The following is a 14,175-nucleotide window of genomic DNA, read 5'->3' as shown; positions in this document are numbered from 1 at the left end:
AGGAATACGGACGTGGGGTAGATCAGCCGGTTCAGATGGTGATGATGAGGTGTACGGACGTGGGGTAGATCAGCCGGTTCAGATGGGGATGAGGTGTACGGACGTGGGGTAGATCAGCCGGTTCAGATGGTGATGATGAGGTGTACGGACGTGGGGTAGATCAGCCGGTTCAGATGGTGATGAGGTGTACGGACGTGGGGTAGATCAGCCGGTTCAGATGGTGATGAGGTGTACGGACGTGGGGTAGATCAGCCGGTTCAGATGGTGATGAGGAGGTGTACGGACGTTGGGTAGATCAGCCGGTTCAGATGGTGATGAGGTGTACGGACGTGGGGTAGATCAGCCGGTTCAGATGGGGATGAGGTGTACGGACGTGGGGTAGATCAGCCGGTTCAGATGGTGATGAGGTGTACGGACGTGGGGTAGATCAGCCAGTTCAGATGGCGATGAGGAGGTGTAAGGACGTGGGGTAGATCAGCCGGTTCAGATGGTGATGAGGTGTACGGATCTGGGGTAGATCAGCCGGTTCAGATGGTGATGAGGTGTACGGACGTGGGGTAGATCAGCCGGTTCAGATGGTGATGAGGAGGAATACGGACGTGGGGTAGATCAGCCGGTTCAGATGGTGATGAGGTGTACGGACGTGGGGTAGTTCAGCCGGTTCAGATGGTGATGATGAGGTGTACGGACGTGGGGTAGATCAGCCGGTTCAGATGGTGATGAGGTGTACGGACGTGGGGTAGATCAGCCGGTTCAGATGGTGATGATGAGGTGTACGGACGTGGGGTAGATCAGCCGGTTCAGATGGGGATGAGGTGTACGGACGTGGGGTAGATCAGCCGGTTCAGATGGTGATGAGGAGGTGTACGGACATGGGGTAGATCAGCCGGTTCAGATGGGGATGAGGTGTACGGACGTGGGGTAGATCAGCCGGTTCAGATGGGGATGAGGTGTACGGACGTGGGGTAGATCAGCCGGTTCAGATGGTGATGAGGAGGTGTACGGACGTGGGGTAGATCAGCAGGTTCAGATGGGGATGATGAGGTGTACGGACGTGGGGTAGATCAGCCGGTTCAGATGGTGATGAGGAGGTGTACGGACGTGGGGTAGATCAGCCAGTTCAGATGGTGATGAGGTGTACGGACGTGGGGTAGATAAGCCGGTTCAGATGGTGATGATGAGGTGTACGGACGTGGGGTAGATCAGCCGGTTCAGATGGTGATGAGGAGGTGTACGGACGTGGGGTAGATCAGCCGGTTCAGATGGTGATGAGGAGGAATACGGACGTGGGGTAGATCAGCCGGTTCAGATGGTGATGATGAGGTGTACGGACGTGGGGTAGATCAGCCGGTTCAGATGGTGATGATGAGGTGTACGGATGTGGGGTAGATCAGCCGGTTCAGATGGTGATGAGGAGGAATACGGACGTGGGGTAGATCAGCCGGTTCAGATGGTGATGATGAGGTGTACGGACGTGGGGTAGATCAGCCGGTTCAGATGGGGATGAGGTGTACGGACGTGGGGTAGATCAGCCGGTTCAGATGGTGATGATGAGGTGTATCGACGTGGGGTAGATCAGCCGGTTCAGATGGTGATGAGGTGTACGGACGTGGGGTAGATCAGCCGGTTCAGATGGTGATGAGGTGTACGGACGTGGGGTAGATCAGCCGGTTCAGATGGTGATGAGGAGGTGTACGGACGTTGGGTAGATCAGCCGGTTCAGATGGTGATGAGGTGTACGGACGTGGGGTAGATCAGCCGGTTCAGATGGGGATGAGGTGTACGGACGTGGGGTAGATCAGCCGGTTCAGATGGTGATGAGGTGTACGGACGTGGGGTAGATCAGCCAGTTCAGATGGCGATGAGGAGGTGTAAGGACGTGGGGTAGATCAGCCGGTTCAGATGGTGATGAGGTGTACGGACGTGGGGTAGATCAGCCGGTTCAGATGGTGATGAGGAGGAATACGGACGTGGGGTAGATCAGCCGGTTCAGATGGTGATGAGGTGTACGGACGTCGGGTAGATCAGCCAGTTCAGATGGTGATGATGAGGTGTACGGACGTGGGGTAGATCAGCCGGTTCAGATGGTGATGAGGTGTACGGACGTGGGGTAGATCAGCCGGTTCAGATGGTGATGATGAGGTGTACGGACGTGGGGTAGATCAGCCGGTTCAGATGGGGATGAGGTGTACGGATGTGGGGTAGATCAGCCGGTTCAGATGGTGATGATGAGGTGTACGGACGTGGGGTAGATCAGCCGGTTCAGATGGGGATGAGGTGTACGGACGTGGGGTAGATCAGCCGGTTCAGATGGGGATGAGGTGTACGGACGTGGGGTAGATCAGCCGGTTCAGATGGTGATGAGGTGTACGGACGTGGGGTAGATCAGCCGGTTCAGATGGTGATGAGGAGGAATACGGACGTGGGGTAGATCAGCCGGTTCAGATGGTGATGAGGTGTACGGACGTGGGGTAGATCAGCCGGTTCAGATGGTGATGAGGAGGTGTACGGACGTGGGGTAGATCAGCCGGTTCAGATGGGGATGAGGTGTACGGACGTGGGGTAGATCAGCCTGTTCAGATGGTGATGAGGAGGTGTAAGGACATGGGGTAGATCAGCCGGTTCAGATGGTGATGATATGGTGTACGGACGTGGGGTAGATCAGCCGGTTCAGATGGGGATGATGAGGTGTACGGACGTGGGGTAGATCAGCCGGTTCAGATGGTGAGGAGGTGTACGGACGTGGGGTAGATCAGCCGGTTCAGATGGTGATGATGAGGTGTACGGACGTGGGGTAGATCAGCCGGTTCAGATGGTGAGGAGGTGTACGGACGTGGGGTAGATCAGCCGGTTCAGATGGTGATGATGAGGTGTACGGACGTGGGGTAGATCAGCCGGTTCAGATGGTGAGGAGGTGTACGGACGTGGGGTAGATCAGCCGGTTCAGATGGTGATGATGAGGTGTACGGACGTGGGGTAGATCAGCCGGTTCAGATGGGGATGATGAGGTGTACGGACGTGGGGTAGATCAGCCGGTTCAGATGGTGATGATGAGGTGTACGGACGTGGGGTAGATCAGCCGGTTCAGATGGTGATGATGAGGTGTACGGACGTGGGGTAGATCAGCCGGTTCAGATGGGGATGAGGTGTACGGACGTGTGGTAGATCAGCCGGTTCAGATGGTGATGAGGTGTACGGACGTGGGGTAGATCAGCCGGTTCAGATGGTGATGAGGAGGTGTACGGACGTGGGGTAGATCAGCCGGTTCAGATGGTGATGAGGAGGTGTACGGACGTGGGGTAGATCAGCCGGTTCAGATGGGGTTGAGGTGTACGGACGTGGGGTAGATCAGCCGGTTCAGATGGGGATGAAGTGTACGGACGTGGGGTAGATCAGCCGGTTCAGATGGTGATGATGAGGTGTACGGACGTGGGGTAGATCAGCCGGTTCAGATGGTGATGATGAGGTGTACGGACGTGGGGTAGATCAGCCGGTTCAGATGGGGATGAGGTGTACGGACGTGTGGTAGATCAGCCGGTTCAGATGGTGATGAGGTGTACGGACGTGGGGTAGATCAGCCGGTTCAGATGGTGATGAGGAGGTGTACGGACGTGGGGTAGATCAGCCGGTTCAGATGGTGATGAGGAGGTGTACGGACGTGGGGTAGATCAGCCGGTTCAGATGGGGTTGAGGTGTACGGACGTGGGGTAGATCAGCCGGTTCAGATGGGGATGAAGTGTACGGACGTGGGGTAGATCAGCCGGTTCAGATGGTGATGATGAGGTGTACGGACGTGGGGTAGATCAGCCGGTTCAGATGGTGATGATGAGGTGTACGGACGTGGGGTAGATCAGCCGGTTCAGATGGTGATGAGGAGGTGTACGGACGTGGGGTAATCAGCCGGTTCAGATGGTGATGATGAGGTGTACGGACGTGGGGTAGATCAGCCGGTTCAGATGGGGATGAGGTGTACGGACGTGGGGTAGATCAGCCAGTTCAGATGATGATGAGGTGTACGGACGTGGGGTAGATCAGCCGGTTCAGATGGGGATGAGGTGTACGGACGTGGGGTAGATCAGCCGGTTCAGATGGCGATGAGGAGGTGTACGGACGTGGGGTAGATCAGCCGGTTCAGATGGGGATGAGGTGTACGGACGTGGGGTAGATCAGCCGGTTCAGATGGTGATGATGAGGTGTACGGACGTGGGGTAGATCAGCCGGTTCAGATGGCGATGAGGAGGTGTACGGACGTGGGGTAGATCAGCCGGTTCAGATGGTGATGATGAGGTGTACGGACGTGGGGTAGATCAGCCGGTTCAGATGGGGATGAGGTGTACGGACGTGGGGTAGATCAGCCGGTTCAGATGGCGATGAGGAGGTGTACGGACGTGGGGTAGATCAGCCGGTTCAGATGGGGATGAGGTGTACGGACGTGGGGTAGATCAGCCGGTTCAGATGGTGATGATGAGGTGTACGGACGTGGGGTAGATCAGCCGGTTCAGATGGCGATGAGGAGGTGTACGGACGTGGGGTAGATCAGCCGGTTCAGATGGTGATGATGAGGTGTACGGACGTGGGGTAGATCAGCCGGTTCAGATGGTGATGAGGTGTACGGACGTGGGGTAGATCAGCCGGTTCAGATGGGGATGAGGTGTACGGACGTGGGGTAGATCAGCCGGTTCAGATGGTGATGATGAGGTGTACGGACGTGGGGTAGATCAGCCGGTTCAGATGGTGATGATGAGGTGTACGGACGTGGGGTAGATCAGCCGGTTCAGATGGTGATGAGGAGGTGTACGGACGTGGGGTAGATCAGCCGGTTCAGATGGTGATGATGAGGTGTACGGACGTGGGGTAGATCAGCCGGTTCAGATGGTGATGATGAGGTGTACGGACGTGGGGTAGATCAGCCGGTTCAGATGGTGATGAGGAGGTGTACGGACGTGGGGTAGATCAGCCGGTTCAGATGGTGATGATGAGGTGTACGGACGTGGGGTAGATCAGCCGGGTCAGATGGTGATGATGAGGTGTACGGACATGGGGTAGATCAGCCGGTTCAGATGGTGATGATGAGGTGTACGGACGTGGGGTAGATCAGCCGGTTCAGATGGTGATGAGGTGTACGGACGTGGGGTAGATCAGCTGGTTCAGATGGGGATGAGGTGTACGGACGTGGGGTAGATCAGCCGGTTCAGATGGGGATGAGGTGTACGGACGTGGGGTAGTTCAGCCAGTTCAGATGGTGATGAGGTGTACGGACGTGGGGTAGATCAGCCGGTTCAGATGGGGATGAGGTGTACGGACGTGGGGTAGATCAGCCGGTTCAGATGGCGATGAGGAGGTGTACGGACGTGGGGTAGATCAGCCGGTTCAGATGGCGATGAGGAGGTGTACGGACGTGGGGTAGATCAGCCGGTTCAGATGGTGATGAGGTGTACGGACTTGGGGTAGATCAGCCGGTTCAGATGGTGATGAGGAGGTGTACGGACGTGGGGTAGATCAGCCGGTTCAGATGGGGATGAGGTGTACGGACGTGGGGTAGATCAGCCTGTTCAGATGGTGATGATGAGGTGTACGGACGTGGGGTAGATCAGCCGGTTCAGATGGTGATGATGAGGTGTACGGACGTGGGGTAGATCAGCCGGTTCAGATGGTGATGATGAGGTGTACGGACGTGGGGTAGATCAGCCGATTCAGATGGTGATGAGGTGTACGGACGTGGGGTAGATCAGCCGGTTCAGATGGTGATGATGAGGTGTACGGACGTGGGGTAGATCAGCCGGTTCAGATGGTGATGATGAGGTGTACGGACGTGGGGTAGATCAGCCGGTTCAGATGGGGATGAGGTGTACGGACGTGGGGTAGATCAGCCGGTTCAGATGGGGATGAGGTGTACGGACGTGTGGTAGATCAGCCGGTTCAGATGGTGATGAGGTGTACGGACGTGGGGTAGATCAGCCGGTTCAGATGGTGATGATGAGGTGTACGGACGTGGGGTAGATCAGCCGGTTCAGATGGTGATGATGAGGTGTACGGACGTGGGGTAGATCAGCCGGTTCAGATGGTGATGAGGAGGTGTACGGACGTGGGGTAGATCAGCCGGTTCAGATGGGGATGAGGTGTACGGACGTGGGGTAGATCAGCCGGTTCAGATGGGGATGAGGTGTACGGACGTGGGGTAGATCAGCCGGTTCAGATGGGGATGAGGTGTACGGACGTGGGGTAGATCAGCCAGTTCAGATGGTGATGAGGTGTACGGACGTGGGGTAGATCAGCCGGTTCAGATGGTGATGAGGTGTAAGGACGTGGGGTAGATCAGCCGGTTCAGATGGTGATGAGGTGTACGGACGTGGGGTAGATCAGCCGGTTCAGATGGTGATGAGGAGGTGTACGGACGTGGGGTAGATCAGCCGGTTCAGATGGTGATGATGAGGTGTACGGACGTGGGGTAGATCAGCCGGTTCAGATGGTGATGATGAGGTGTACGGACGTGGGGTAGATCAGCCGGTTCAGATGGTGATGAGGAGGTGTACGGACGTGGGGTAGATCAGCCGGTTCAGATGGTGATGATGAGGTGTACGGACGTGGGGTAGATCAGCCGGTTCAGATGGTGATGATGAGGTGTACGGACATGGGGTAGATCAGCCGGTTCAGATGGTGATGATGAGGTGTACGGACGTGGGGTAGATCAGCCGGTTCAGATGGTGATGATGAGGTGTACGGACGTGGGGTAGATCAGCCGGTTCAGATGGTGATGATGAGGTGTACGGACGTGGGGTAGATCAGCCGGTTCAGATGGTGAGGAGGTGTACGGACGTGGGGTAGATCAGCCGGTTCAGATGGTGATGATGAGGTGTACGGACGTGGGGTAGATCAGCCGGTTCAGATGGTGAGGAGGTGTACGGACGTGGGGTAGATCAGCCGGTTCAGATGGTGATGATGAGGTGTACGGACGTGGGGTAGATCAGCCGGTTCAGATGGTGATGATGAGGTGTACGGACGTGGGGTAGATCAGCCGGTTCAGATGGTGATGAGGTGTACGGACGTGGGTTAGATCAGCTGGTTCAGATGGGGATGAGGTGTACGGACGTGGGGTAGATCAGCCGGTTCAGATGGGGATGAGGTGTACGGACGTGGGGTAGTTCAGCCAGTTCAGATGGTGATGAGGTGTACGGACGTGGGGTAGATCAGCCGGTTCAGATGGGGATGAGGTGTACGGACGTGGGGTAGATCAGCCGGTTCAGATGGCGATGAGGAGGTGTACGGACGTGGGGTAGATCAGCCGGTTCAGATGGCGATGAGGAGGTGTACGGACGTGGGGTAGATCAGCCGGTTCAGATGGTGATGAGGTGTACGGACTTGGGGTAGATCAGCCGGTTCAGATGGTGATGAGGAGGTGTACGGACGTGGGGTAGATCAGCCGGTTCAGATGGGGATGAGGTGTACGGACGTGGGGTAGATCAGCCGGTTCAGATGGTGATGATGAGGTGTACGGACGTGGGGTAGATCAGCCGGTTCAGATGGTGATGATGAGGTGTACGGACGTGGGGTAGATCAGCCGGTTCAGATGGTGATGATGAGGTGTACGGACGTGGGGTAGATCAGCCGGTTCAGATGGTGATGAGGTGTACGGACGTGGGGTAGATCAGCCGGTTCAGATGGTGATGATGAGGTGTACGGACGTGGGGTAGATCAGCCGGTTCAGATGGGGATGAGGTGTACGGACGTGGGGTAGATCAGCCGGTTCAGATGGGGATGAGGTGTACGGACGTGTGGTAGATCAGCCGGTTCAGATGGTGATGAGGTGTACGGACGTGGGGTAGATCAGCCGGTTCAGATGGTGATGATGAGGTGTACGGACGTGGGGTAGATCAGCCGGTTCAGATGGTGATGATGAGGTGTACGGACGTGGGGTAGATCAGCCGGTTCAGATGGTGATGAGGAGGTGTACGGACGTGGGGTAGATCAGCCGGTTCAGATGGGGATGAGGTGTACGGACGTGTGGTAGATCAGCCGGTTCAGATGGGGATGAGGTGTACGGACGTGGGGTAGATCAGCCGGTTCAGATGGGGATGAGGTGTACGGACGTGGGGTAGATCAGCCAGTTCAGATGGTGATGAGGTGTACGGACGTGGGGTAGATCAGCCGGTTCAGATGGTGATGAGGTGTAAGGACGTGGGGTAGATCAGCCGGTTCAGATGGTGATGAGGTGTACGGACGTGGGGTAGATCAGCCGGTTCAGATGGGGATGAGGTGTACGGACGTGGGGTAGATCAGCCGGTTCAGATGGTGATGAGGAGGTGTACGGACGTGGGGTAGATCAGCCGGTTCAGATGGTGATGAGGTGTACGGACGTGGGGTAGATCAGCCGGTTCAGATGGGGATGAGGTGTACGGACGTGGGGTAGATCAGCCGGTTCAGATGGTGATGATGAGGTGTACGGACGTGGGGTAGATCAGCCGGTTCAGATGGCGATGAGGAGGTGTACGGACGTGGGGTAGATCAGCTGGTTTGGAGCAACAACCTTGCACTTAACATCAGTAAAATCAAGGAAGTAATGGTGGACTTCAGGAAGGGGAAGTTGAGGGAACACACACCAGATCTCCTTAAAGAGATCAGCTGTGGAAAGGCTATGCAGTTTCAAGTCTTGAGATCGCTGAAGATCTATCCTTGGGCCAGCATATTGATGTAATTATAAGGAAGGTTCAAGGTACATTTATTATCAAAGTATGTAGATAGCATACAGCTCTGGGATTCATCTTCTCCAAACTGTCATGAAACAAAGAAAGCCATTCAACATCAAACCTCCGCCATGCACAAAATATACCAAATTGTACAAACTGGGCAAGAACATCAAACACTGCCCATGCACAAAATCAAACAAATCGCACAAGCGGTAACAAAACATCAACACCCCCGCGCAATAAAGCAAACAAATTGCGCAAACTGTAACAAGAAAGAACGGGCAGAAACGCAATATAATAAATACAAGTGAACTAAAGTCCAATCTATAAATCACAGACCCAGAACATTGGTATCATCTTCCTACAGCATCGAAGGGGGGAGAGAGAGAGAGAGAGAGACTATTTGAAAGCTGGTGCCTTCCCTCAGGAGTAGTGAGTGAGGGGAGAGGAAGAGACCATCACACACAGACACCTTTCTCTGGCAGCAGCGAGCGAGATAGCACTGAACATTCAATGGTTCAGTGCTTTACTCAGTGAGAAATGGAGTCAATCATGAGCTTGCACCCTGTCTCTGAGCTTCTTGGCCACGAGGCTGCTCGCCTCCTGGAATCTTCTCCGAGACAGCAAAGCACCAGGTTGCTCAGTGGATCTTCAACCTGTAGATCACAGGCCCTAACAGTACCAGAAACACATTTAAAATAAAAAGAAAGAACTGAAGGAAAATGTTTTGTGGACTATCTGGAAGATGTTGCCTGAGGTAGTGTTATTCGATTGCACTATCTTGACCAGAAGAATGGCAGGCTGTTTCATGAGGAGTTTAAGGAGACTTGGTATGTCATCAAAGGCACTCATAAGTTTCTACCGATGTACCATGGAAAGCATTCTAACTGGTTGCATCACCATCTGGTATGGAGAGGCCACTGCACAGGGTCAGAAAAAGCGACAGAAAGTTGTAATCTTTGCCAGCCCTATCATGGTCACTAGCCTTCCCAGCATCAAAACACCTTCAAAAGGCAAAATCTCTAAAAAGGTGCATCCGCCATACCCACCACATGCCCTCTTCTCATTGCTACAGGAGGTACGGGAGCCTGAAGACACACACACAGTGTTTCAGGAGCAATTTCTTGCCCTCCGCCATCAGATTTCTGAATGGACAATGAACCCATGAACACTGTCTCAGTATTTTCCCCTGTTTGCACTACTTATTTAATTTAATGTTTTAATCTATAGTTAATATAATTTATAGTGTATTTCATTATTTTGTGTTTCAATATACTGCTGCTGTAAAACAGCAAATTTTACAGCATATACTTGTGTTATTAATTCTGATTCTGAACATGGTGCGAGCAAGTGCAAAGCGAGAAAATGCTCACACCTGGTGCAGGCCTTGCTAGAAAGAGATATTTACATATCTGTACCACGTTGCTCAAGACAAGTTACCGGTACTTACATACGTGGAAAACTGAAATGTATCTTCCTACAACTGACAACATAGATGTCTCTTCAGAAAGAGAAAAGATTCTCTGTTCAAGAATATTTAATCTGTGGCTAAATAAACATAGTAAAACCCAGCCACCCACAGAAAAAGTTTGATGTTGGATAAACTTTGTTACCTTACTTAAGTTTTCACATAACCTGCTTTGATTAAGCAGGTAGCAACAACAACTTATTTATGCCAATGTCCCTGGTTGATGTCACAGGATGCTTTTCACCAATCCAAGTATATGATCAAATTTTTGGTCAGAGAGGCACAGGGCCAGCTGGTGTAGCTATTACCTCATGGTATCAAAGTCTTAAATCCAATGCTGATCTCCAGTTCTGTCTGTATGGAATTTGCATTTCTTCTCTGCATTTCCTCTGGGCGTTCCTGCATCCCAAAGATGTGTCGATTGATAGATTAATTAGCTGCTCTATATTGCTGATAGTGTGTCGGTGAGTGGAGGAATCTGGATGTAGTTAATGCAAATGTAAGGAGAATAAAAAATGAGATGAGTGTAAATGGGTGTGGGTTTGGTGGGCCAATTGTCCTGTTCCCATGCAGGATGACTTTGAAGAATGATTTTAAAGGTATATAGGAAGTTACGGAGGTGGCGAGCTTTAGGGAAAGGTTTCCAAAGCTAAGGAACTGGCTAATTGAAAGTGCTTATTTTCCACATTTCCTAATAATATGCAAGAAGGCCATTCAGTCCACCAAATATGCTAGCCCACTTATCCTCCCATCAATCCAACCCCTGACTCTGGGATTGCTTTGACTCAGTGGACTGAGCCACATTCACGGATTGATCAGAGGACCTGAATGAAGATGAAGATGCCATGGTTATCACAGAAAGACAGTCATGGACGAATGTGTCCCACAGAATCATGCAGTCTTCCCCAACCTGAAGCCCTCGATGAGCCAAGAGATTCACAGACTGTTGAGGGCTAGATCAGTGGTGTTCAGGAATGATAACCCGGGGAAGTACAAGAGGTCCAGGTTTGACCTCTGGAAAGCCACCTCACATATGAAGTGGCAATTCTGGGCTAAACTGGAATCACAGAAGGGTGCTCGGCAGTAGTGACAGGGCTTGAAAACCGTCGTTTCCTACAAAGCAACCCAAATGACCGGGTTTCGCTCCCAGATGAGCTCAATGCTCTTATGCTCACTTCAACAGATGAAACATGGAGGCACCCTCACAAACTCTCATGGCTCCCAACAACACCCTGTGATTTCAGTCTCTGGGCTGACTTTGAGAGCATCCTTCAAGATCGTGAGTCGACAGGATGCATCCAGCCCAGACGGATAGGCTGAGTACTGAAGACATGCTAATCAACTGGGCGGTGTGATTACCGATACCTTCAACCTCTTGCTTTGCCATTCTGCTTTAAGCAGGATTCACTCACACTGGTGACCAAGGTGAACGTGGTCACCTGCCTCAGTGTCTATCGTCCAGTGGCGCTAACGTCCACTGTGACAAAGTACTTTGAGAGGCTGGTCATAAAACATATTGACTCCTGCCCGAGGAGTGACTTGGATCCACTCCAATTTGCCTATCATCGCAACAGGTCGAAGGCAGATGCCATTTCAATGGCTCTTCACTCAGCCCTGGATCGTGAAAGATGTGGTTGCATTGGAGACGACGCAGAGGTGATTGACTAGAAAGTTAACATCGCTGTTGCCTGGTCTGGAGGGCTTTGACTTGGGGAGACTTTGGGTAGGCTCTGTTTGTTTTCCCTGGAGTGATGATGGCTGAGGTGTGACCTTGTAGAGGTATATTGCAGTGTGAAATCAGATTAGCAAATTCAGTGAGTGGAAACAGAAGATATTCACTATCAGTGAATAGGTGAACTATTTATTTACAGGACAAGGCAGACACTGAACATTCAGTAAACACTTTAAAATACTTGTCTGAAGTTTGTGCCCAGGTCCTCTTTACAGCAGCACACCTCCACTGTTTACTGTTTCCACGGCACCAGATGACACCACCCCCCCAGTCCGTGGTGATCACAGAGAGCGGACGAGAGACCGCATGGTTTCTGTGTGCTAGGTTTAAACTCGATCGGCACTGTTACATTGCCAGCTAAACAGCATTTAGTAGGAGTGCTAGTCCCTAGCTAGCACAGGGGAGTGGCTTTCAATGAACAGGTAAGGTGGACACTTACTACAACATATATACAACTATCAAAGGCATAGATCGTGTAGATAGTCAATCGATTTCGACAATAAGGGTATCAAAAACAAGTGGGCATTGGTTTAAGGTGGGAGGAGGGAGATTTAAAGGAGATTTGAGGGGAATGTTTTTTTTGTATAGAAAATTGTTGCTTTCTGGAGCACAGTGCCAGGGAATGTGGTGGAATCTGCACTTGAGTGACATGTCATTGAAGGACACTGTCCTAATGTAGGTAAATGGGATCACTGCTGCTGGTCAGCAGGGTGGGCTGCTGAACTCATTACAGACCCTGAGGGTCAGCCCTGCTGCAGCCATATTTAAAAGGCAAAATCGTTTCTGAATCAGTGGATATTCCAGTGATCCTGAGCGAGCAGTAAAGCTTCCAGACCCATCTATACTTGAAACCTTTGAAGGTTAATTTTATTAACAACAGATCCTCCTGAACTTTCCCTCTGTACTACAGTTAATCTTTACTCCACGTGTATTCATGGTACGTGCCATTAACATTTTACGTTAATTACTCACAATGGTTGTTGCCTCAGTCATTTGCACCAGCATTTTAAAAAACGCAACAGCTATTTGCAAAGGGAAAACATTAAGCAGATAAAGGGAGAGAGGATATAATTAAGCAAAGAGACTTCCTAAAGATCCAACACATGGGTTGATTGGCCTCTGTGCTATAAATGCAACGTTTTATGTATAATCCGTTGGTTGCAGATTACTATTGACTTTAGTGGAAGCTAAATTAGGGAAGACATTAGAGTTATTATCAACACTATTATCTTTTTTACTTATTCCTCTAAGTCAAGATCTAATTTAATAACTTTTAAGTTTTTGGCCATATGTAGCTAGCGTGAGTTGAGAGTGTAAAGTATTGATTACTCGCAAATATCACGTTTTGCTGTGATTACCCTCCATGATATAGCAAAATGTCACAAGGCTTCATCAAGTTTTATCCTGAGGTGCAGTGAACAAAGCAGAACAAAACTGGTTTCAGGGAATGGCAAAAGAGAAGGAAATTCCAGGTGGTTGAAGGAATAGTTCTTAGTGATGGAGCAAAGGAAATCAGGGATGGGTTGGCAGACCGCAGTGATTTTCGGAGGTCATCTGGTCATTTCCTTTATCTCTTGTCTGTAGTTCGAGAGGCAGAGTGAGAACAGTGTGACCCACTACATCTTGCTGAATGCTCCGTGGGAAGTGCTGTGCTATCATGCAGAGAATTTGTGCCTGCGCATTCCATTGCAGGTAAGTGATTCATTGGAGGACAGGCATGGGGTTCAGTAAAATCTTTTTAATCTTTCTTTAATAGTTCCATTCTCTTCTCCAGGTGGTAAATTGACTTTGCTGGTCACTGCCTTGAGCAAAGTAACCCCTCCTCCACCACCCACTTGTTCAGTTACCAGGACACAAATGGAAAATTAAAAGGGTGGAGAAAAGAGGCTGATACATAATGAAAGATTCTGTGGGTGTGCTGGAGCTTTGTTTGGTGAAGGGTGAATTTTGTGCAGATGAAAGAGGCAGGAGAAGGTACCATGGCATTGATCAGTGTGAATTGTTCCCCCACCACTTTCTCTCAATCTGGCAACCCTGAAGCACACATTGCAACACCCCCCAGGCAATCTGTTGATCGGGCATTGTCCAAAGCTTTGAAGGGAACAATCATGATTTTGGACTGCTCATGTGCCCTCTCTCCCAAGACCCAGCCACAGAGGCGGATGGCCCAGATCCAGCAAGTTCAGGACCTTTTTCGTCAGATGGCTGGGTGATGCTTTCAATCGCTATGGTATAAATGAGTGAAGGTTTTGAATTGAGTGGTGTCACCTCGATGCATTGTTGTATCAGAC

General features: G+C 51.4%; 1 protein-coding gene across 6 annotated transcripts in view; it reads left to right on the top strand.

The window, feature by feature from the left end:
* The window catches only part of LOC140725299 (anoctamin-7-like), a 209,795-nt gene that overhangs the window by 103,097 nt on the left and 92,523 nt on the right, over positions 1-14,175 (top strand). For all 6 annotated transcript variants that reach the window (XR_012098312.1, XM_073040598.1, XM_073040599.1 and 3 more), the window contains one exon: positions 13,469-13,576. Coding sequence is in view for 5 of the 6 variants with exons in the window: in XM_073040598.1 (XP_072896699.1) it covers positions 13,469-13,576 (108 nt within the window). In the remaining variant the exon portion in view is untranslated. The remainder of the gene's footprint in view (positions 1-13,468; positions 13,577-14,175) is intronic.

This window comes from Hemitrygon akajei, chromosome 3 (assembly GCF_048418815.1).
Source record: "Hemitrygon akajei chromosome 3, sHemAka1.3, whole genome shotgun sequence".
In the NCBI taxonomy this organism is placed as follows: Eukaryota; Metazoa; Chordata; class Chondrichthyes; order Myliobatiformes; family Dasyatidae; genus Hemitrygon; species Hemitrygon akajei.
The sequence above is the reverse complement of the archived record's forward strand: the minus strand, read 5'-3'. Positions and strand labels throughout refer to the sequence as shown.